At 36.7% G+C, this 22,214-nt stretch overlaps 6 protein-coding genes across 8 annotated transcripts; 2 read left to right on the top strand and 4 right to left on the bottom strand.

Annotated features, from left to right (window-relative positions):
• The first annotated feature begins 188 nt into the window (after positions 1–188).
• LOC111019184 (casparian strip membrane protein 1) lies at positions 189–1,800 on the top strand. The gene is made up of 3 exons (XM_022295513.2): positions 189–500; positions 564–687; positions 1,450–1,800. The coding sequence occupies exons 1-3, from the start codon at positions 265–267 to the stop codon at positions 1,669–1,671; spliced, it is 582 nt and encodes a 193-aa protein (XP_022151205.1). The 5' UTR covers positions 189–264; the 3' UTR covers positions 1,672–1,800.
• A 2,404-nt stretch (positions 1,801–4,204) lies between these two features.
• Positions 4,205–5,576, bottom strand: LOC111019098 (NAC domain-containing protein 2). Its single transcript, XM_022295383.2, has 3 exons — positions 5,288–5,576; positions 4,929–5,209; positions 4,205–4,833 (listed from the first exon to the last, which is right to left on the bottom strand). Exons 1-3 carry the CDS (start codon positions 5,451–5,453, stop codon positions 4,417–4,419), a joined length of 864 nt encoding a protein of 287 aa, XP_022151075.1. The 5' UTR covers positions 5,454–5,576; the 3' UTR covers positions 4,205–4,416.
• A 4,172-nt stretch (positions 5,577–9,748) lies between these two features.
• Positions 9,749–11,696, bottom strand: SDG35 (SET domain protein 35). Its single transcript, XM_022295387.2, has one exon. The coding sequence runs from the start codon at positions 11,556–11,558 to the stop codon at positions 9,933–9,935; it is 1,626 nt and encodes a 541-aa protein (XP_022151079.1). The 5' UTR covers positions 11,559–11,696; the 3' UTR covers positions 9,749–9,932.
• Positions 11,697–12,803: 1,107 nt separating this feature from the next.
• On the top strand, positions 12,804–14,570 carry UCP3 (Mitochondrial substrate carrier family protein). Of its 2 annotated transcripts, none has more exons than XM_022295458.2 (2): positions 12,804–13,278; positions 13,755–14,570. In XM_022295458.2, the coding sequence occupies exons 1-2, from the start codon at positions 12,910–12,912 to the stop codon at positions 14,298–14,300; spliced, it is 915 nt and encodes a 304-aa protein (XP_022151150.1). In that variant the 5' UTR covers positions 12,804–12,909; the 3' UTR covers positions 14,301–14,570. The 2 variants fall into 2 exon arrangements, 1 of the variants encoding a protein (XP_022151150.1); XR_015787087.1 differs by having other exon boundaries at positions 13,137–13,278; positions 13,747–13,897.
• Positions 14,571–14,726: 156 nt separating this feature from the next.
• Positions 14,727–17,757, bottom strand: LOC111019147 (uncharacterized). Of its 2 annotated transcripts, none has more exons than XM_088117054.1 (5): positions 17,356–17,757; positions 16,440–16,571; positions 16,007–16,129; positions 15,330–15,432; positions 14,727–15,253 (listed from the first exon to the last, which is right to left on the bottom strand). In XM_088117054.1, the coding sequence occupies exons 2-5, from the start codon at positions 16,532–16,534 to the stop codon at positions 15,008–15,010; spliced, it is 567 nt and encodes a 188-aa protein (XP_087973180.1). In that variant the 5' UTR covers positions 16,535–16,571; positions 17,356–17,757; the 3' UTR covers positions 14,727–15,007. The 2 variants fall into 2 exon arrangements, with proteins under 2 accessions (XP_087973180.1, XP_022151151.1); XM_022295459.2 differs by having other exon boundaries at positions 17,373–17,753.
• A 1,007-nt stretch (positions 17,758–18,764) lies between these two features.
• On the bottom strand, positions 18,765–21,977 carry LOC111019063 (galactoside 2-alpha-L-fucosyltransferase). Its single transcript, XM_022295348.2, has 2 exons — positions 21,276–21,977; positions 18,765–20,423 (listed from the first exon to the last, which is right to left on the bottom strand). Exons 1-2 carry the CDS (start codon positions 21,550–21,552, stop codon positions 18,973–18,975), a joined length of 1,728 nt encoding a protein of 575 aa, XP_022151040.1. The 5' UTR covers positions 21,553–21,977; the 3' UTR covers positions 18,765–18,972.
• Positions 21,978–22,214: the final 237 nt, after the last annotated feature.

Raw genomic sequence — 22,214 nt, 5'->3', positions numbered from 1 at the left:
ATTAAAATACTGAAGATATTAACTTATCTGGAGCGAGCAGGTAGAATAACTTCAAAAAGAAAACAGCCAAGCTGGCCCATCACATCCAACCGCACGACGACACGTGTAATACAGCTTAGATCATATAGAAACTTGAAACGTCATCAGAAATTCACCTAATATCCACTTTTGTTTGTCTCTTAACCCTTGGACAATTAAAGAACTCCAAATAAATTGAAGTTAGAATTGAGATTTTGTTTTGTGTTTTGATGTTATTAGAAAAATATGGAAAGGGAGATGAAGGCAAAATCATCAGTTGAGGAGAATGGTCCAAAACGCTGCAACCCTATTGGGGAAGGAGCGCAGAGGAGGCTGTCCATAGTGGACTTAGTGCTGAGAGTAATGGCAGCCATGGCAACACTGAGCAGTGCAGTTGTGATGGCCACAGCCAATCAAACTCTGCCATTTTCTACGCAGTCTTCTCAATTCAAAGCAGACTACAAAGATCTTCCCACCTTTACGTAAGAACTTATTCACTTTCTGATATAAACTGATACAGAAACTATAATTTGATGTAATTACAGGTTCTTTGTGATGGCAAATTCCATAGTTTGTGGGTACCTCTTTCTTTGTCTTCCACTATCCATCTTCCAAATGGTGGAAGTTGCTGCAGTCACCCCACGGCTCATCTTGCTCACTTTTGACACGGTAAGATTTAATTAGTGCGTGAAGAGTGTTAAATCACTCTAAGTTTAAAAGTTGGCTAACAAGTAGAAATCACACCAAACTTCCTATTTTGATACCATTGTTAAATCTTCATTGAACACAAAAGTTTAAGCTAATGAGTTACGAGAAATTTAATTGTTTATTAATATTTATTAGGAACATGTAACTGAAGTTGGTTATTCAACTTATTTTGGTTTAGTTTGGTTGGTTAGCCGTATGGTTACTTCCTAATTCTGTATTTATAGGAGAGAAATAAGTTGTATATATTTTGAGGTGATATTAATAAAATCACTCATTTTTTCTCTCTCTCGTGACGAAAATATGATATCAGAGCAGGAAGTCTTGTGTTCGAACCCTGCATTGTTATTTCCTCCTCCCTGATTCCCACTTGTTGGGTCTTGATGTAATTGTCCAAACCCACGAGTGAGGGGGAGTGTTAGATATCCAATATATGAATTAAATTTACCCAACTCATCAATTTAAGATGTTGATTGGGTAGCCTATTTAGACACTCGATTATCTGTTTCTGGATTTTGTGTCTTCCTTGGTGATTCCTTGATTGCCTGGAAATCCAAGAAACAATTCACTATGTCCCGATCGTCTGCAGAAACGGAACATCGTGCCCCTGCTGCTGTATAATACTTTGACATATTGATTTTTACCTTTTTTTTTTTTTTGTTAATTAGTTGTGCATAATTCTAACTCTGATTGTGTGATGCTTGTGGCGTTTAAATGCAATGAAAGATGGCGATGGCGCTTGTGGCTGCTGGCGCATCGGCAGCAGCGTCGGTGGTCTACTTGGCTTATCGAGGCAATGATGCTGCTAATTGGGTTTCGTTTTGCACCCAATTCAACTCCTTCTGTCAGCACATTTCTGGATCTTTAATTGGCTCTTTCGGTGCAGTCTTTGCTTTGATACTCTTGATTAGTATCTCGGCTACGTCTATTTCTCGACGCCCATCATGAATATTCTTGCAATCCTTTAAATAATAAACCTTATGCCAAAAATTTGTCTTAAACCCCACTCCCCTAGTTGTGAGATTGTATAATCATAAACAAACAAACAATAAATAAAAGCAAATAAATTTTTTTGAATCTACTCATTTCAAATGTCTTTATATTTTATATGTTTAACACATACGTAGGATTGAATCTAATTCCACATTTGTATTCTAAAAATATAATAATAACGATGACATATGTTATAACTTATTGTTCGGCAAGATATCAATTACAAAATTCAATATTTCATTTTTAACCTTTATAAATGGTTTCGATATTATAAGTTAGACAAGAAAAAAGATCAAACTTATGAGGTGGTTTTTTATAAGTAAATCATCACTTAAGTTTGTAGATTTTATTCCGTGGGCTGAAATAGTGTTGTTTTTCACACAATATCCTGTCTATAGGGAAAAAATATGAGATTAAATGAGTTAGAGGAGATATCTTTTGTTGATTATGTCATTGCTTACTAAATAGAATAGCAATAAATGACCTAGACTCAACTAAATAAGATTGGACCATGTTTAGATTCAAATTTTCACTTAATGAAAATTAATTAATGATATTTGAGAAAAGGTAAACGCTTCCCTAATTCTTAAATTGAAGGGGACCTGTCGAGAAAAGTTTTGATTAGTGAATTAATGTCAAACTTCATCGATAATTTTGATATCCTAACTAATGATATATATATATTAAGTATCCACGCATCTCATAAAATTTAGAGTTCAATTTATATACATGTCGTACTCCAAAACATATGGCTCTCCAACCTTTGAATTGATTATTCATTAACCTTTAGAATTACTTTATTAAAAAAATATATATATGAAATTTGGTCCACTGTGGATCACCTAATAGTTGCAAAAGTGCATATGACCTGTAGAAAATGGAGAAGCATAGGTATAAGAACAATAATTTAGTCTAATATCCTTGCCATTTAAAAAATAAAATCACAAACAATTTAATCTTTAAATATAATATTTTATTCAAATGTTACTCGTGATTTTTGACAAAATTGTCATGAAATACCTTCACTTTCTCCAATGTAGTTTTCCTCTTTTAATTTAAGCTACGATGAGAAAATATACAAGTCAAATTTGCAACCTTGAAAATCTAAATGGACTTTGCCACAATATGAGTTCCAAAGCATTTAAACAGAGCAAGAAATCACATTACTTTAAGAAGTTACGCCATGTGAGAACTCAAATTCAAGTATTATATCTTTTACAAAATAATTAAATTGAAATATTAAAAGTGTAAGATATTAATAAAATTTTATCCGTTTAAATACCATTTTTCTCTCTAAAATTTTATTTTTATTTATTTTATGTCCTCTCAATATATTTTGAAACATTTCATTTGACCCTATAGTTTTGAAAAGTGACTATCTTGATCTATCCATTCATTTTAATTTTGATAAAAAATTTTAACACGACATTTCACTCACTAAATTTCTTGAGGTAATCTATCCATTATACATTTTATAAAATTTTGGCTAGTTGGTAAAGGCCGGATCAAATGATATATTTTGTTTGTAGATTGGAGGATCAAAAACATGACTATTGCTTTCCAATTGATTATTTTTTCGTTAATGTTACTTCATCGATGGCGTGTGCCTAATCGAAGTAATTTGGTCAAGTGGGAATGATGTTCAAGTCTACCGATATGTTAGAATACCTTAGATGCATACATCACTACCGTTTCACTTGACACATATCGCGATGATAAATGGAACGTAGCCACAAATTTGTATTAAAGGAACCTAAAATACATGGATCAAAATGAACAAAATTGAATGTATATAAATTAAAATGAATATTTCAAGCCAAAGCGAATATAGTTTAACGATGATTAGCATATATCTCAAACCAAGAGGTTGTGAGTTTGATCTCCCACTCCCACATGTTGCACTAAAAAATATGAACATCCACCCATGTCGTACTAAAAAACATGAACATTTCCAATGATCAAAATAAATGAATAAAAAATACTGATAAAAATATTATTTAAACCATTTTAAAACTAAAACAAGTAGCTAAATCATGTTTCCTTAACTTCGCCCACAGTATAGAATATAGTAGAAGGCTTTTTGTAACGCATATCCCGACAAATTAACTCAAACTCCACCAGTTTAGGCGATGATTATTCAATAATTTAATAATTAAAATGACTCATTCTCATTCAATTCAACCTTATGATGTAAATCGCACTAAATTTAAAAATAACAATAATAATAAAATAACATCTAATCTAACTTTTTATCTCGTTTCGAACAAGTTCATTCTCCACCACTTTCCACGCGCTTCTTTTGACCTTTCTATTTTCCTTTTCCATTATTAATAATAATTATTACTATTATTATCTGTCTCTCGCCGTTGCCGACTTGTCGTTTTGGATAAGCAACACCTTGTCAAATGCCGATGGCTTCCGTAAACAAATTGGCCTGAACCTAGACCCATTAAAATTTTTCCAAAGAAAAAAGGAAATAGAGCTAAAATTGAAGAAGGTGTAAATCAATCAACTAATTACACAGAATCTCTGCACATTGAATCTATACTGGAAACTGTCACTTTCTTGAATTCGTCGTGTAAAGACATCAAACCTAAACCCTTTAACAAACAATATTCACAAATTTTCCCTTTTTCTTCTTCCAAGTAATTTTGTGTCGTGTTTCTTTCTTTCATGGTGTTGTTTTTTGTATTTTGCTCTTCAGCGGCCCAAGCCATTCCAATCGAAGGCAGGATTGACGAATACGGGTTGGTTAAAGAAGTTGTTGTTGTTGTGATTGTGATTGACATATTGGAAATCTGCTGAAGCAGAGTAATCAAATGCCATTTCCCCTGGCTCTGTTTTCCCAACATTTGTATGGGTTGTGGTGGCGTTTTGAAACCCAACAGTTGGGTTAATGCTGGAATTGTCATTGAAAAGCTGAGAAATTGGGCCTAAATAATCCAAATCCAACAGATGGGTGATCGAAAATGTCCTTGGAAATTTCATCACTTGCTCTCCATTGCCTTCTGCGACACCGTTTTGGTGATCTCCTGATGATAATTCCTCTGCTTTTTCCTCCAACCCCTTGTTCGAATGCCGCTTCTTGTAGATCCTACACAGAACCCAATCATCCAACTGAAACAAAAACAAAAAACAAAAACCCATTAGTCAACTGATTCATTTCAACAATTCAACTAGACGAAAATTGAAAAAGAAAAAAGGAAACTTACTCTCATGGATCCTCTTTGTTTGGTTGTTTGTTTGTTGGATTCAATGAGACGATACTCATGCATGATCCAATCAGTTTTGATGCCTTTGGGGGGCTTCCCTTTGTAAAAAACAAGAGCTTTTTTTACTCCCACGTATTTGGAGGCGCTGTAAATGGCCTTGTCGGTGCCGGTGGCCTTCCAGTAGCCGGAGACGGCGGCCCGATTCGGCCGCACGCCGTTGGGATATTTCCGGTCTCTTGGGCTGAAGAAGTACCACTCATTTTCGCCGGAATCTGCCTTCTCTGCACAAGTTTCGTTTCATTTATCAACATAATAAGAAAAAGGGTTATGAAATTTAGGTAAATTTTTTGGGAACTAACCAGGCAAATCCCAAGGATCAAATTTGTAGATGTCAACTTCTGGGATGATGGAGATGGGGCATGGCTTGGAAGTGGCTTGGTTTCTGAGGTAAAACATGATCAATTCCTCATCGGTTGGGTGAAATCTGAAGCCAGGGGGAAGCTCACTGCAGTTCCTGTCCTTCATTTCTAGTCTGATTTTGGATTTTTACGATCAATGAAACAGTAAAAACAGAGGGAGAAGCAATGGGTTGGGAATTAGGATAAGGCAAGCAGGGGAAAAATGAAGGTGTTTGAAATGTTGGAAAGGAGATGAATGGGGCTTTTATTTTGGTGGGTTTTGTCGTTTTGTGCTGAGTGGCAGTTTTTGATTGGTCTGTTCTTTGACTTCATCTTCCATTGTTGGCGGCTTTCCAAGAAGTTCATTGTCAGAACAAGGAACAAATTTGAGTTCCTTCCCATTCCCATGATTCTTTAGGCTTTTTTTTTTTTTTTAAATTACTTTGTGGACATGATAATCTTATCCGAATATGGAAGAAGATGCCATTTCCAAACCATCTGGTGGTCTTATCTTTCACACTTCATCTTCTTTGAATATTTGACATTTGTAATTGGGAATTTCTTCATACCTCGCCAGTCTTCTTTTGTTTTTCTTTTTTTGTTCCTTTTTTTCAATTCTTTCCCATTTAATTCCCACGAATCAAGCCATATGATAAAGAAAAATTATCGTCTCAAATTTTCCAAATCGAATAATGAAATTTGAAATATTCTAATATGCTAATGCTAATCAAGTGTTTAGAACCCGTTTAGACAAGTGCCGCGTTTCTAGACTTTGATTTAAAGAATTTTGATGGGAAATTTTTGCATGAATAATTTTCCGACATTTATTGAGTAGAGGATATCTTTAGATACATGAAGAATAATAACATCTTCGTTCAAATTGCCACCCAAGTATTGTATTAAAAAAAATAATTAAATTTTGAAATAATAATGTAATATAGGATGACTCAAAACTCATTTCATTCAATGCTGAAAAATGGGTATTTCTCTATATTAGGAGTAAAGTCTCACCATCTACGTGGTTGCACCACAGGGGGCCACTAGGGTCGTGGGCCTCGCTTGATCTCAAATGAGTTCAAGGAATACGGGCCCACACAATTGGTCCAAGGATATGATGACCCGTGTCAAAATCTAAGGCAGAGAACTCCAAAACCAAACACCAATCGACAACGGAGAAATGATTTCGTCATCCAACGATCTTCGAGACCCTCTAACCACATGCTGGCAGATAGTACAACCCAGATACAGGAAGACACGCCATCAAGTGTATTTCACCCACAAAAGGAGAGCGAAAACCCTCCCACAAGGTACACTAACTTTTAGCACACCAAATCTTTTGCTTTCCTACCTATTTTACTCTGATTTAAGTAATGATTTAAGCATCGAAAGGTGTTGGATCGAGCACCGCACAATATTGAATCTGATTGGATTTTAATAATTTTGATAGAAAAATTACATCTAACATACTTTTCAATGGAATAATACTTTTCTAATCGGTGAATCTTAATTACCATTAACTACCAATAAAAATTTGATAAGTATCACCTAATTCCTTGTTAAAAAAAATTCAAAATCATAGTTAAAATAAATTGAGAAGATGATGTAGTCACTAGCTAGGACCTCGATAATTATGGAAGTTACATGAAGGACAAAAGAGAATGGTCCCTACATAGGATATGGACTAGGGATAGAATTGTGATTAGGTGATTCGTTTTTGGCTGGAACCAAAACCTGATCGCTGATTGGTGGACAGAAAGGCGATTAGAAGTTGCCACGTCGCGGTAGTAGGCAGCCCCGTGTCCCTTAATCTTGGAGATTAGGATAAGCACTAATATAAAGCAACCGAATTAGGCGGAGAAGATTGATTGCTTGTGGTTGTTATCCGACCACCTCATCCATCCACGTCGACAATTTTATATTCTCGCCATTTATTTTTGTCCGCAACGCGACACCAGACTTTGACGCGTGGCATCGGGATCGGTGGGAATTCCAATTTTGCGATTTAATTAAAAGAATATTCTATGAAGTGAGGTGGGGGTGGGATAATTTTTTGGCGGCATGCCACCTTGTTTGTCTGACGTGGAATTCCAGTCAAACTTGGAAATTTGAATGTTTTTTTTTTTGTACCAATCAGAATGTAACTTGAGAGCATATGAGTTCTTCTTCTTAGTGGATTTGATGGGTGGATGATTGGATAATGCTTAATCAGTTATCACCTATTTTTACTGACCTGTGACTAAAATTTTTTGTAAATATAAGAGGAAATGTAAATAATAATTACAAAAACTTTTTTTGGTTTTTCAAGGAGTTAAAAAACTGTCGAAATTTAAATGGCGGTCAGCATGTCAACTGATATGGTTGAAAATTATGTTTTTAAAATACAAATATTTTTTAAGTTCATAAGTTAGGATAAACATAACTTTGGACTAAATTATTTTTTAGTTTGACCCTATGAACTTTCGTTTTCCTTTATTTGAAAACTTTTTGTTTTTTATCTCTAACATTTTTTTAAAGTCTTTACTTGAAAAAGTACTTCATAATAATATTGAAATTAAGATGACGGAATAAATTGGTGGTGTCTTTTAGTCAATTCATAAACATACAAACAGTGCTATTTTAAATGTCATCATTATTTTATTTTATTTCAACTACATCATCGAGTACGTACTGTTAAAGATAAAATTAAGTATAAACACTTGATTCTTTTAGAAGCATGTGTTTTTGAATCTTAGCTCATAGCTACATCAAAGACGAAGAATCTTAGCTCATAGCTACGTTGAAGACAAAGAATAAAGGTCAATATATCTAAGAGCAGCTCAGCTTGGCACTGATATAATATGGATTTTGATCGTCAGAAAATGCGCTAAAAGTCAACAGAGTGTGAATTTTACTAGTAGAAGATTTTCTAATTGCCGACAAAAGATCTACCAAAGGACATAGATGGGTGCCATAATTTCATATTCGCATTTTCAAAAACTTCTCCTATAATAAAGGTGGAGACACTCCTAAAAATTATGAAAACTCTTTGCTTTGAACTCAAGCTTAGTTGGATACAGCTCAAACTAAATACTAATTTAAGTTTTGGAGTGTACATGATCGAGTACCCATAATAGAGTAAGGTTCGATTTTTTGATTTTCAGCTTCTAGTTAAGCTTGCATCAGAGTCCACCTCAAATTACTTTTGATGTGTCGCGCAAGTTAGAATCCAACGTCAATAATATTTAATTAAAATTGTTTTAAATATAGTAGAATAAATTAAAAAGAACTTAACATATTGAAGACCAAATTTGAAAGTATAGTGGTAAAGGAGGAAAGTGGCGGTGACGAATGTGCTGAGATAAACTCTGCATGCGGACCAAAGGGATTATGATTGTTTCTTTTTGCTGCTTTGACATTCCAAAATTTAATGACCAAATAATTTTTTATAATTATTAAAAAAATTCAAACGTGACAAAATTAGAAAGAGCAATCGGGATGTGACAACTATTTTTAAATAGGATAATCTAGTGGATGAGCTTACATGATGACATTTAATACTGTTTAAGTTTTTATTCGTTGGATAATCACTTATGCCATTTCATTTTTAATTTTCTGGTTTTAGTAGCTATATTTTATTTTTTATCTCTTCCTTAAAAATACATTTGAATATTTGGTCAAATTTTAAATTTCAAAAATAAGTTTTGAAAGCTTAACATAGATTTTGAAAATGGAAAGAAAAAAAAGGTTGGTAAAACAAATAAACACGATGTAGAAATATTGTTTCTAGGCATAATTTCTAAAAACAAAAACAAACAAAAAAAACATGAAAGGTTATATTTTAGTTTTTTAGAGAACTACACTTATAATTTAAGATTTTATCTGGTTTATCATTCATTTGCAAAATAAATAATAATAATAATTATTATTATTAATTATTATTTTAGTTTTTACTACCTCACTCATTATTTAAAAAGTTCTCATTGCCATTTTATAGCAATTATTTATCAGGTACATAATGTGATATTTAATATGTGAATCAAGCCAACTTAGTTTTAGCATTATTGGGTAAGTCACAGTTAAATAATAGAATCCAGAGGTACTACACAAGTAACCTAAAACAAAAAATTATATTTTTATTTTTAAATAGTTGATAGTTTAAAAGGTTGAAAAGTAGCATACTTCAAGCCACTTTTTTAACTCAAAAAAAGTCATGAACTTAAATTCTCCCACCTTATTTATCGTCGTATAGTATAGCCTCTATTTTTTAAGATAAATATCAATATTAAATTAGAAGGATAAAAAAACATCTTAAATATTTAAATATTTATGAATATTCTTTTTAATGGATTTTAAGAATTTGAAACTCCAACCTTTAATATATATCTTAAAAATAACAAACTTTTAAACAGCTCTGTCAACTCAAACCCCGCCATTAAACACAAATTACCTAAAAACAAGCTGTTTGCATCTTTATTGAACATGTTCTTCCTCCTAATTTGAGGAAACAATTCAGAGCAGAAAAGAAAGAAGAAGAACAAAAACGAAAAAAAAAAAAACATCCATCCCATAGCTTCACAAAACAGAAGCAGATGGAAGAAAACAGAGAAGAAGAAAACACAAAAAAAAACTAGTAGCCATATTCATGGCTGCCACCCCCAAGCTCAAGAACAGACCTCAAAGCCTGTTTCTTCATCACCTTCCCATAAATCCCTCTCCCCAACTTCAAAACCCTATCCATTTCCATAACCCCACCATTGTTTTTACTTCTCTTAAACCTCTCCACCATCATCTTCACCACTCTCTCATCGCTCCCCACCGCCTCTGCAACACTCTCCGCCACCATCTCCGCCGCCGGAATTCTTCTCCCCCATTTCTTCATCGCCTTCTCCGATCCAAAAAATTCGCCGTACGCTGCCCAAAACGCCGCCCTCAGATACCCCTTCTCTCTTCCCCTCACCATCCACCTCCTCATTCCCTCTTCCAATTTGTAAACTACAGCTCCCATTTCAGTTCCTCCTTCAACTCCCATTTCAATCTCTTTCATCTCTTCTCTGCTGCTGATCTGTTCTTCGAATTTGCATCTCTTGCAATTGCATTCGAACCCCCAAGTCTGCGACATTTTCTTGCGGGTTCTCGACGGCGAAAGCGGATCGAAATATGGGAATGTGATCTCTTCCCCTGCTTTTATGTCTCTTGAAGCGTGGACCATTATGTGATCTCCAATGTGCAAGCGTCTGGCGTTGGGGCTGCAAGAATGGTTTATGAATGAGGCTAATACCCATAGTCCAACTCCGTAGTAATCTCTGTTTTTCCCCAAAACCTTCGCGGAAGCTGCATCTTCAACGAGGGAATTGATGTCCAAAACGGTAACGATTCTGCCCCTTTCTTCAGATTGGTCAATTTCTTTACTCGTCTGATCCTCTGTTTCTGGCTTGAAGAAACCCATTTCTGGAACCTCGAGTCGCTCCTCTGTTTCGCCGATCGAGAGTAACCCAATAAGATTCTTCGTTTTGGCACTTTTTGTGGCGGAATCCGTGACTTTATCGATGAAATTCTTCCACATTACTAATTGGGCGTTTTCGTCGCGATTTTCTGGTAAAATCCCTCTTTCGATCGCGATTGCTTTGGTGACTAGAAATAAAGTCCCAGCATCTACATTCTTAGTCGCGAATAGCCCACGCCCGCTGATGGCAGATCTTCTAATTTGCACCGCGCCGATGAATTCGGCCAATTCTGGGGGTTTCCCACGAAACCCATTTAGAACCCAATCGGAGAGATCGAAAGCTCCAGTCCTCGACAAATGTTCGAGTTTCTTGCATTTCTCGAGATACCCATTAAGATTTTCGGAGCTCCCAATGACCTGTGGGTCGTGGAGAGCCGATTTGAAGCAATCCAATGCGGCAGAGTACCTGTTGAGATTGAGCAGAATCTTACCTTTACAGAGCAGAGTTTTGAAGTGGGTGCTGTCGATTATCAAAGCTTCTTCACAATCTTTCAAGGCTTGGTCGAAATTTCTGAGTTTGGATCGGGCTTCGGCTCGGTTGCAGAGGGCTAAACAGAGAGATTTGTGAAGCTTGGAGAGATCCGTTTGGTGATTCGAGCAGTGGCGGATGAATTGGGAGTAGGCGTGAACGGCGTCGTTCCATTCTTCTCTGAGGAGATGTTCTGTGGCTCTGGATCTGAGTAGTTGCATTTCGAGCTCTGCCATTTCTGGGTCCTTGGGTTTTTGTTCTTGTTCTTCCTCCATTGCCATTTTCGCAGATGAGTTGAAAAACGTACGATTCTTCTCTCTGATGGTTGTAATTTTTCTGGGGAAATTTTAAAATTTGGGATGTGTAACGGTCATATTTCGCGAATCTCTCTCTCTCTCCTTCCCTTTGAACTCGAACGCTTTAAAAAAGTTTAACTGATCAACGGTTATGTTGGGGCCGTTCAATTTCGACATTAATTACAATAGTCTGTTATGGAATGTATTAGGGAAAATATGAGTTGGGCTAAATCTTCTTTAACTTCCTAATAATTTTTTTTTAATCTTTAAATTTTTAAAACGTCACGACAACGTGTATTTGAACTAATTTTTTTTAACAGAGAATAAATGTTTAAACTTACCATTTTTAAAAAAGTAACAAAATACCTTAACCATTAGGTATACTTACATTACATTAGCACTAATTATGAAATTTGAACCATAACAATTATCTATTTTTCTGTAAATTCTTCATATATTTGCAACAAATTGATTCAAGCGGTTTTTACTTTTATTTTAACAATTTCCGTAACATATTGGTACACTATACATATTTCCAAATAATCTTTGACTTAAATATTTCATCTTCTCTTGTCAGCTTCATTGTCCCTCTCCTACGTCAATTTGGTAGAAGTTATAATGTTTCATCGTGGCCTTCTGTTGGCGAGTGATGTAGGTTTTCAACTTCTTCTCGAGACGGACTCTTGGCAGTATTTCCAGTTTCTCACTCAGGACGTTGAAGATTTGTCTAAGGTACCTTCTTGTTGAGATTCATCAATGGTGTTCTCTATTGGGTTCGATCCGTTCCACCTTCACACACCATGAAGGCAATGCAGCAACCCATGAACGGGCACAAAAAGTCGTTGTTAGGCATTTGGACCCATATTTGACTTGAGGAGTGTCCTTCTAAAATTTCCAATTTAATTGCTTCTAATTGTTCTACTTTCATTTCCTAGTTTGGTTTCTTTTGTATCCATCGGAAAGCAAAAAAAAATTAGAATTACATAATTTAATTGAACTAAAAAAATTACAAAATTTAATCGCAATCATTTCAAAAGCTTAAGGTATAATAATATAATTGCTCAAAAGTCATGCCACGATTGTTGAATGTTGTTGTTGCGTTTTTCCCTCTTATTTTACTGCTTACATATAATTAGAATTTCGGGTACAGTAGAAATTGAACTCGACGAAAGGCAAAAGTAAAATCATTGAATTATATATTACCATAATATACGAATTCTCAGAGAATTGAAACTTTATCCATTGTGAATAAAAAAAATTAATAAAATTGGTCGCCACACTGAGGATCTCTTCTCCTCTGGCATCAGGAGTGGAGTAGGGTTTTGGGAACTCATCGATGAAAACAAGCAAAGAAAATGGAGGCCACAATTCCTACACCAAATTGTTTCTCACCTCGCTCTCCGCCATGGTGGCCGAGACCACCACCTTCCCTATGGACCTAATTAAGACCAGGCTTCAGCTCCACGGCGAGTCCTCCTCTCGCTCCACAAATGCGTTCAGAGTCGCTTCGTCGATCGTCAAGGAGCAAGGTCCCTTTGGCCTCTACAGGGGCCTGTCTCCGGCAATTCTCAGGCACCTCTTCTACACGCCAATACGAATCGTTGGATACGAGCACCTACGATCCCTCTTTCTTGCCCCCGATAGCGGTTCTCTTTCCCTCCATGCCAAGGCTCTTGTCGGTGGAATCTCTGGCTCCATTGCTCAGGTTCGAATTTTCTGCATTATGCTTTTACTGAGGATGTAGTCATGTACGTTTTAGAGACTTGCGTTTGCCAATTCAGCTTCAATGTGGAAAATTTAGCAAATCGAGTTATGAACAATTCATTAGATGTATAATCTCTGGCACCTGTGCCGGTCTCTTCCAAATCATAACATGTTTGATTCGATGTTTTAGAAATCTTTGAATGCTTAAATTTTAGAATCTAGGATGTTTTAGGATGACCATGAAAATCACCGGCACTGTCTGAACTTTCTTTACGCCTTGTTCTATGTTAAAGTTTTCAAACTATCACCGAATGCAACACCCCCCTCACGAGTTCGAATACCTGATACCATGTTGAACTACTCCTCAATTCAAAAGTCTAGGTTGATAGATTACTGTAAATTTGATCTTTTTATGTTCTTTACCTGTACTTCCTCTGCTAAATATCAATATTTTTGTGTGTACCATTAGTACCTCAGGTAGTGGCAAGTCCTGCTGATCTTGTTAAGGTGAGGATGCAAGCCGATGGCCGTCTAAGGAGCCAAGGTCTGCAACCCAGATACTCAGGACCTTTCGATGCCTTAACCAAGATAGTGCGTGCAGAAGGGATAATTGGACTTTGGAAAGGGGTTGTTCCGAATGTCCAAAGAGCTTTTTTGGTTAACATGGGAGAACTAGCCTGCTATGATCATGCAAAACGCTTTATAATCGAGAATCAAATAGCCGGTGACAATATCTTTGGCCACACATTTGCTTCTGTAATCTCGGGGTTGTGTGCAACTACTCTGAGTTGTCCAGCTGATGTTGTAAAAACAAGAATGATGAATCAAGCAGCAGCTAGCAAGGAAGGTACGATCAAGTACAATAGCTCATATGATTGTCTTGTAAAGACTGTTAAAGTTGAAGGGTTGAGAGCTCTGTGGAAGGGGTTTTTCCCTACTTGGGCGAGGCTTGGTCCTTGGCAATTTGTCTTCTGGGTGTCTTATGAGAAGTTTCGAAAACTTGCTGGCCTATCTTCTTTCTAGTTAAAAAAATTGCTCTGAACTTCAATGATCTAGAAGTTCTCCAACTTGTTCTGTTAGCCACTTTTTAGTTAGAGATGCAATGAAGAGCGATATTGTAGAAGCACTTGTATCTAGATGTTTGTTGGCTTGGAAAACCGAGTGACCTAAAAAATAAAGGGTGAGATATTGATTGGCTTTGTCAAGAGTGTTACTACTTTGTGAGAGCTTATGGTTATGGATCATACCAAATTTTGTTTTAATGAACTTTACCCGGTTCGATTTGCAAGTTTATTTAATATTTTGTAGTGCAACTACTCGTGGAAGGGGAGATGTCAACTCACAATCTTTTTGGTTGGAGACATACATCACAACGGTTAACATAAGTTTATTTAATGTTAGAACCGTGTAATGTTCAAAACTATAATTAAAAATTTGATATCTCACATCTGTACTGAATTGGTTCTATTTGATTAAACTTTTAACTCAACAACTATCTTGGTGTCCATAGCCACCTTTCGACAGCCATCGTGGAATATCTGGCCTCTGTGAGGAAGGCAAAAACTTAATCGAATAACATGAAAGAAAATCTTTTAACATGATATTCTTTTGAGACTAAAAATTGCAAGTAAATTCCCGATTGCTGAACTGCCAAAATTATTGCAAAAGCTAAGTTTCCAGAAGTAAATATTGGAGGATGGAAGTTCTGCGATGTAATTTATAACTCTAGATCACCAGCCACCACCTCGCATCCTGTCCTGCATTTCAGCTGCCCTCTCCTCCTTCAACCTTTGTGCAATCTCTTTAATCTTGGGGTTGAAGAAACGATCTCGGACGAACTTCCTTTCCTCGGCTTGTATCTCCTTGATAGCACTTGGATAGGGGTTGGGAGGAGGTTTCTTCCCTTGAAGACGTGCAATTTGCTTCAAGCGAGCATAAGCCTTCTTTTTCACCTTTTTCTCAGCTCGATATTCCATCTGGATGGCAAAAGACATTGTTAACAAAATGGAGGGATTCAAAGAACTAAATGAGTAAAATATCCATAATCCATACATTGGCTACTGCCATGGCTTCCTCCTCACCGACACCCTGTTCCTTCAGTTCAAGCACCCGCAAGCCAAATATTCTAGCTGGAGGAGGATCAAAACTACAAAACCTGTTGCAACAAAAGCCAACTACTGATGAACTCTCTCTCTATCTTTCAGGATTCCATCAATTCAAGATAAAAGTCCACAGATATATATGCTTCCAATTGTACCTATGTCAGCAAGCTGACTGTGTATTAGAATTAGAGATTCTATCTTAAAGAAGAGGGTAAATGACAAATTCAATTCACCATCATTCCCAATGATAAAAAATGCATGACATTAGAAACTTTGTTATCACTTAATCTATTCCATAACGAGCATCTTGCTTAGAAGTAAACACACATAACATTTAACAGGAAATAGAAAAAAACGCTGGCTCTTTTAAAACATAACTCACTTCGTGTAATTTGCCATAAAAAAGTGTCTTCACTAAAATGATGATAATCCAGAGGATCTAGCAGTCTTAAAATTCCTCATGGTAAGCAAACACATGGCTAAATGTACAATGCAGGCATAAACAACCAGTCAACCAACAAGCAACAGATGAAGACAGGTTGCACTCGGAAAATGAAGTCAATCCCTCATTTCAGAAATGGATGGTGTAAAATGTGACAAACTACAAGTAAAAGAGGAGCATCATACTTGATGGCATCTTCGTATTTTGAATCTGGATGTTTCTGGAAGAATTTTTTTACATATACATCCTCAGGAAGACTGATTGTCTTGATTGTTCCATCTACTCGTGGAAATGTAGGAGGTGGCGCCCTGAGGAAGAGTTTAGTGGATGAAGGTAAGATAATTGTTTCAAATAATTGGAGGCCAGCTGCAGCCATAACTTTTTATGCATCCATTGCTACCACAATGAGCTCAACACGAACAATCCACAGAAACAACAGGAAAAAATTCCCAAAACTTGGAGCACTTTCAAAGAAATTAATCTCAATTGACAGTTATATTTATTGAATTCAATGAACAGAAACCTGCTGCGAAAATTTTTCACAAAACCAGATGCCAGAGACATGATTAATTGAGAAACTTGAAGCAAGTACAAGTAGATAATAGAAGAAGAACTGACTGTTCCATTGCTTTGAGCCAAACGGGTTCTGCTTTGGCTAAGCCCTTGACGAGCTTTCTAGTCCTAGCTAGCAAATCTCCTTTCATGAAGGACATAACTCCTCTTGTTTTGACTTCGATTTTATCCAACAATCTACAATAAAAAATGAGAAACGAGGAGGTAAATCAGATATCACAGCAAAGCGAAACAACACGTGAACCAACCACTCTGTCTTGTAAATCAACATTTATTACAGTAGGTAGCACTCATTACATTGGGTAAACCACTACCCTCTTTTTTCTTTTCCTACCTAATCTCTGCTTAGACAAAGAGTTTACATTTTTCATCTTTCCTTTCTGCCTTTTGCTTATTTTCACAACTTCTATTCAAGCAAGTCTTTGTAAACCTTTCATGGTATGAAAACGCAGAGACGTTTGTTAACAAAATTACTCTCAAATATCTAAAGAATTCCAGTAAGCTTCTCTTTCTTAGTATCAGAGCAGATGGCCGACGCCACAAACACCTCATCAGCTGCAGTGGGCCAAGGAGAAACCGAAGCCACCAACAAAGAGTCTTCAAACTCACATTGAGTATCATTAGGGTTCCAAACCAACAAAATCAGAATGATTGAAAAACCGTGTTGAATCTATAAGATGAACAGAAATCAACCAGCAAAATTTACACACACAAAAGAAAGGCGGAGAACAACGATGAACTAGAAGTGGGCAAGAAGAATAACACCTTGCTGGAACCTCAGGGTTTGGGAGGATTTCCAATTATTTGAAATCATTTCCGGCGTTTGGTTGCTTAAAAAAAAAGGATTTGAAATCTTTTTTTGGCCGAAATTTTTTCAATTCCAAATAGTTCGAATTTGGCAGAATTTGAAAATAAAGTTTATTAATTTTCAATTATACTCCATTTTATTGGAAGAAGGAACCTGGCGATTGGACTCACAGAGAGGGGCAGCCAGACTCGCGACGCGGTGGGACTTCACGAGTGGCGGAAAGAGCAGTGGCTGGATCTCACGACTGAGGAGCGGCCGGACGCATGAGCGGTGGTGCGGCTGGAGCTCCGACTGACGGCGGCGCGGCGGGACTGAGTTAATCGCGTGCGCCTGGTGGAAGAAAAGTAAAATGGGAGAGGAGAGTGTTTTTATTTTTTATTTTTTAGAGTAAAGTGGAGTTTAAGGTTTAGCCGTTTAGGTTTTTTTTTTTAATAGAAACTTAGAGAAACTTTCATTAATCACAAAAGAAAGATACAGCAAACGGGCTGGGTAGAGGCAACCCCACCCAAAAACTAGACCAACTCTTTTCAATTGTTCATGAACAAGGAGAGGTTGATATTACAAAAGAATTTTCCGTAATTAATACACCACCAAGAAGCAATGTGCTGTACATTCCTACAAAAAATGTCAAAAGGGCTGATTATATCCTCGAAGACCCGAGAGTTCCGTTCTATCCAAAGATGCCATAAAAGGGCTCTTGAAGCACACTTCCAAATCAAGTTAGCCTTCTTTGGAATCATCCACCCATGGAGAATTTCCACCATATATGGGAAATGAGGGTTTATACTCTTTTTCTTGTTTATTTAATTTGAGATATTTGTATGTATATATTTTTTTGCAATGACTACATTGGTAAGATTTAATTTATTGAGTTGAAGTCTGTTTGATTACATTATTTGTTTTCAACGATCTGTATTGTTACTATTGAAATATTAGCCAACTTAAGCGTAGTTTACCTGATTGAGATATTTATGTTCTATAGGACCGATGAAAATTAGGGGAAAAAGACAAAATCGAGCTAGTTTAATTGAAAGTTTGACGATCTTTCAATTCGAGCATAAATCTTGTTTCAATTTAGTCGACCTAAAGGAGACTGAGTGACTCAGATAGTAAAATTTGAAGAGAGAAAGAATATAGAAATTAAAGAATAGACAATGAATTCAGACAGTTAAAATTTGAGCATCTAAGGTAGGATTGTGATTTGCACTTACCTATAATATGCTGGTCTGTTTGTATTAATTCCATTAAGTTGGTTTCTACATATAGTTTAAAACCAACTATATTTAGTTTAAAACCAACCAACCAACAAACCAATTGATTGATATCAAAAGCTAAGTAATATCAACCAATATTGAACTATGTTAACATCTGACTGATTTTATGGTAGTTTTATCAGACACAAACTCATTTTTATTAATAATATATTTCAATTCTTTCAAAAAAAAAAAAGTTTTCTGTAGACATCAAATATTGTTTAATTTAAAATTTATCGAATGGTTTTAAAAATAAATTGTAGTTTCTAAAATTGATCCTACAAATGCCTCGAAAGAATATGAAAATAATTGAATGAAAATTGTTTACTACTTCATAGATTAACAATATGAGTTCAGACCTTTACCATGTTCTACTACTTTTACAACCAAGGCGAAGCAGAGAGATTTTTGTTGTTCAATATTCCATTTTCGAACGTATTCAAAATAATGGATTTGAAAAGAAAACAGATCCATCCAAGGCATGGGGACAAATTCCAATACATGTGAATAGATGTTGTCACAAATCCTCATGGTTAACAAGTTTAAGCCCCCAGCTGATGTCTTCACAATGTCTCACATGGGGAACAACTGCACCAGTATCTATTCCTTTCTTTGCCTTGCAGTCATAGAACGGAGGAGAGTGGAAGCAAGGCTCCATCGACATCGCCCGAACACACGGTGGATCGGGCACGGTCAAGTTCTCGGTCTTGTACAGAATCCATGGCTTCAACCCGCCAAGACCTTGAGCCACATATCCAAATGTTGACCATGCGCTGGTCACCAGTACATCACTAAAACTCAGAAGGTACATTTCTGCCCATGCTTTCCTGTTGTGAATCTTCTTCCCCGTCTGCTGATACTTTTCGTAGCTCGGCTGGTAGACTCCTACGACATCTCCGGTTTTGGTTGGGTGTTCCCAGTACAAGGTTCTCACTTTTTCAGAATACCCTGAGCTTAAAGATGTCAATAAAACAGCCTTCACTCTTGGGTGCTCCAAAGGAATGGAAGAGAAGCCTTCCTTGTCTACCTCAGGCAGTAACTTCTCCTTGAGGGTGCACCCTAAAATCTGATCCTTTATATGTTCGAATGGCCCCCGCCCGTCCACAAACACTCTTATTTGAATTCCTATTCTTTCATCTGCACTAGATAGGTACGCTTCGTAGTATCGCGTAATTAGTCCCCAAACATGATTTGATGGGTGGAAAAGATACCGGCCCAGATGATGGAAGACTGTGTCCTTTTGGGGAAATAAGTTACTTAGTTCGCGCTCGAACGACGGGATCAGGAAGAGAGAGGGAACAAAGTAGTTATCTGTCTTGAGTATCAGCCAAGGGACTTTGCCTAAAAGAGCCTGTTCTTGATCACAGAAGAAAAGTTTATCATGATCATCATAATCATGAACTAAATGTAGGTATAAATACAACGGGAGCGGTTGTGTTGCCGTGTTTAGAGCGTTGCTCTTCAGCATATTTCCATGAGAATGAGGAGATTTCAAATCGAATTTACTGAATTGATCCTTCAAGGGGAAGTCATTTGGAAGTAACCAAGATTTTTCTGGGAAGGGTTCACAGAATAGATCAGCCATATTCTTCCCTGGGTCAACAAGTAAGACACGATTGGTAAGGAGGGCATAGAGGAATGCAGAAGCCAGAGTGAGTATCTTGTTTCCCAAGCCACTATAAGATATCCAAACGATATATTTACACTCGGTCGAACTAACACTACTGCCAGACCTGAGTTGCTCTGCTGCTTCATTGTATGGTTTTGTATCGGGTCCGCAGCGTCGATGAAGAGCTTCGTAGGCTCTAAGTTTAGAGAGGAGGTAAGGAGAGGGTTTGTGGGGAGAAGTTCTTCTGTATGAACTGGATCGGTACCTGCTCAAGCATGATCCTTCATCAAATCCAGGAATTAGAAGGCCACCAAGAAGTTTGTCTCTGTCCGAAAGTCGAGAGAAACCATTTGCTGAGCCTATAAATTGAAAACATGGAAAAGGATTAAGAAAATCAGAAAGCAAAGAAACACTGGACAAATTTCATTCTCTTTATTTCTTTTCCCACAAGCATAGATGGAAGTAAATCTACAAATTTCGACAGAGTTAATTCTGTCTATCTTATGCTTCATAGAGGTCTGATCACAACTCGATCAACGTTGATACGTTACCCGACAACTTGTTGTGAAAGGATGTTCAAGAAGGTTGAATCAACTCGATAACAAACTGGTCGTGTTGTAAAAGAAACAAAAACTTGCAGCACCTCACTCATTTTTACTTAAGAACTGACACTTGGGAACATACAAGATGCAAAATAGATGATAGAAACTGTGACAAAAGATAAGCATGGGTTGATTCTTGGAATGTATAAGCTTCTCTAAAGCACATTGAAAGAAAAAAAAGGTTCCCCTGTTTCTTCAAGGATGTAATGATATGAGAAAATAGATTCATTTTAAAGAAATGGATTCATTTTAAAGAAAGCTAGGAAAAAAATGGATTCATTTTAAAGATGTAAGGTTTCAGATGTAATGTGAGTGACACTAATTGGCTTCTATATACAGGAGAAAGAGATGGATTTGAAAATGTTAAGATTCTACGGAAGTGTGTATAACTCGGATCTCATTCTTGAATTGATAAATCCAAACATCTGCCATGCGAGCCAACCAAAACAGCTTTAATAATGATATCCATAACATCTTGCAAGACTAGAGAACACTAAACAGTCCAAAAACATTCTCTCCAAAAGCCCAGCAACTCAAATTTGGGACATTAATGATTGAAAATTTGGCAGGATCTACAGCTAAAGAAATCAGATAACTGTATAAACTAACCTGAACTCTCAGAACTGGCGTTGGCGGCGGCTCTCTCCAAGGCTCTGGCTTCTGCGAAACCCAGAGAGAGATCCACCGCTGGATTCCGGAGCACCGAGACTACAAAAGCGACCAACGGAAAAACTATCAGAAAAGAAGTCAAGATCTCCTTCACCTTCATCTCTCGGATGAACCCAGATTTCGAGGCACCGTCCAGCGAGGCTCGGAATCGGAATCGGAGTCGGAGGCGATCTATGGGCCTTGAAAAGGAAGTTCGTCTCCTAAAAGCTCCCGTCATTCAAAATTTCAAAACGGGTAATGGGGATAAACCTGGATTTCTTCAGTTTTTGATCGATTCGACGAGGGACAAACGGTGAAATGGGCATCATGAGGAAGCTGGAAACAGAGCAGGTTCTGGGTGTAGGCTTTAATAGAATGTCTACAGAGTTGAAGAAACGTGGCGAGATGATTCTGTGGTTTTATAGTATTTGGAGTGGAAATCGCCATTGATTGAGCATTGACTGGGGAAGGGATTTATCGCAAAACGAAAGCGGAAGCAGCCCCATCAGGCACCCATAATCTATACTCTTTTGTCAAGTAATTCAAGTCGATTTAATGCGAAAAATCTCTACGGATGTCGATTTGTCGAGCGTTGGACTTCGACAACAAAGAAAAAAAAAATCAAAATTTAAGGATGAGTATGATGTTGATTCCATTCCGAGGACAATTTTTGTCGTTTTGGACAATAACGAATGCAATAAAAAAGAAAAGCAAAGAGGGATTAATGAGAACTCAAAAATATACAATGATTCAGACTGGGAATATAACTCTAATCCTATATATTTGGGATTTAGTTATGATAACAAGATGCATAATTTTCTATTATTGGATATAATTTAGAGCCAATCCAAAAGATAATAATATTTAAGTTTAAATAATTTTGATGCTTACATCTCAAGT

The sequence above is a fragment of the Momordica charantia genome (assembly GCF_013281855.1).
Source record: "Momordica charantia cultivar OHB3-1 chromosome 9 unlocalized genomic scaffold, Mcharantia_2.0 BLBB01000009.1, whole genome shotgun sequence".
NCBI lineage: Eukaryota > Viridiplantae > Streptophyta > Magnoliopsida > Cucurbitales > Cucurbitaceae > Momordica > Momordica charantia.
This window is presented reverse-complemented; position numbering and strand designations above follow the sequence as displayed.

What these genes read in the sequence shown, in the direction of transcription:
- UCP3 (XM_022295458.2), top strand. Translation starts at nt 12,910, where the DNA reads ATGAAAACAAGCAAAGAAAATGGAGGCCACAATTCCTACACCAAATTG. An exon ending in TCTCTGGCTCCATTGCTCAG is followed by an intron (nt 13,279 to 13,754) that starts GTTCGAATTTTC and finishes TTAGTACCTCAG; the next exon opens with GTAGTGGCAAGTCCTGCTGA.
- SDG35 (XM_022295387.2), bottom strand. Translation starts at nt 11,558, where the DNA reads ATGGCAATGGAGGAAGAACAAGAACAAAAACCCAAGGACCCAGAAATG.
- LOC111019147 (XM_088117054.1), bottom strand. Translation starts at nt 16,534, where the DNA reads ATGTCCTTCATGAAAGGAGATTTGCTAGCTAGGACTAGAAAGCTCGTC. An exon ending in TGGCTCAAAGCAATGGAACA is followed by an intron (nt 16,130 to 16,439) that starts GTCAGTTCTTCT and finishes ACTCTTCCTCAG; the next exon opens with GGCGCCACCTCCTACATTTC. An exon ending in AAGCCATGGCAGTAGCCAAT is followed by an intron (nt 15,254 to 15,329) that starts GTATGGATTATG and finishes TTTGCCATCCAG; the next exon opens with ATGGAATATCGAGCTGAGAA.
- LOC111019098 (XM_022295383.2), bottom strand. Translation starts at nt 5,453, where the DNA reads ATGAAGGACAGGAACTGCAGTGAGCTTCCCCCTGGCTTCAGATTTCAC. An exon ending in TGATCCTTGGGATTTGCCTG is followed by an intron (nt 5,210 to 5,287) that starts GTTAGTTCCCAA and finishes AAACTTGTGCAG; the next exon opens with AGAAGGCAGATTCCGGCGAA. An exon ending in AACAAAGAGGATCCATGAGA is followed by an intron (nt 4,834 to 4,928) that starts GTAAGTTTCCTT and finishes TTTTTGTTTCAG; the next exon opens with TTGGATGATTGGGTTCTGTG.
- LOC111019063 (XM_022295348.2), bottom strand. Translation starts at nt 21,552, where the DNA reads ATGACGGGAGCTTTTAGGAGACGAACTTCCTTTTCAAGGCCCATAGAT. An exon ending in CGCCAGTTCTGAGAGTTCAG is followed by an intron (nt 20,424 to 21,275) that starts GTTAGTTTATAC and finishes TTCAATTTATAG; the next exon opens with GCTCAGCAAATGGTTTCTCT.
- LOC111019184 (XM_022295513.2), top strand. Translation starts at nt 265, where the DNA reads ATGGAAAGGGAGATGAAGGCAAAATCATCAGTTGAGGAGAATGGTCCA. An exon ending in AAAGATCTTCCCACCTTTAC is followed by an intron (nt 501 to 563) that starts GTAAGAACTTAT and finishes ATGTAATTACAG; the next exon opens with GTTCTTTGTGATGGCAAATT. An exon ending in TCTTGCTCACTTTTGACACG is followed by an intron (nt 688 to 1,449) that starts GTAAGATTTAAT and finishes ATGCAATGAAAG; the next exon opens with ATGGCGATGGCGCTTGTGGC.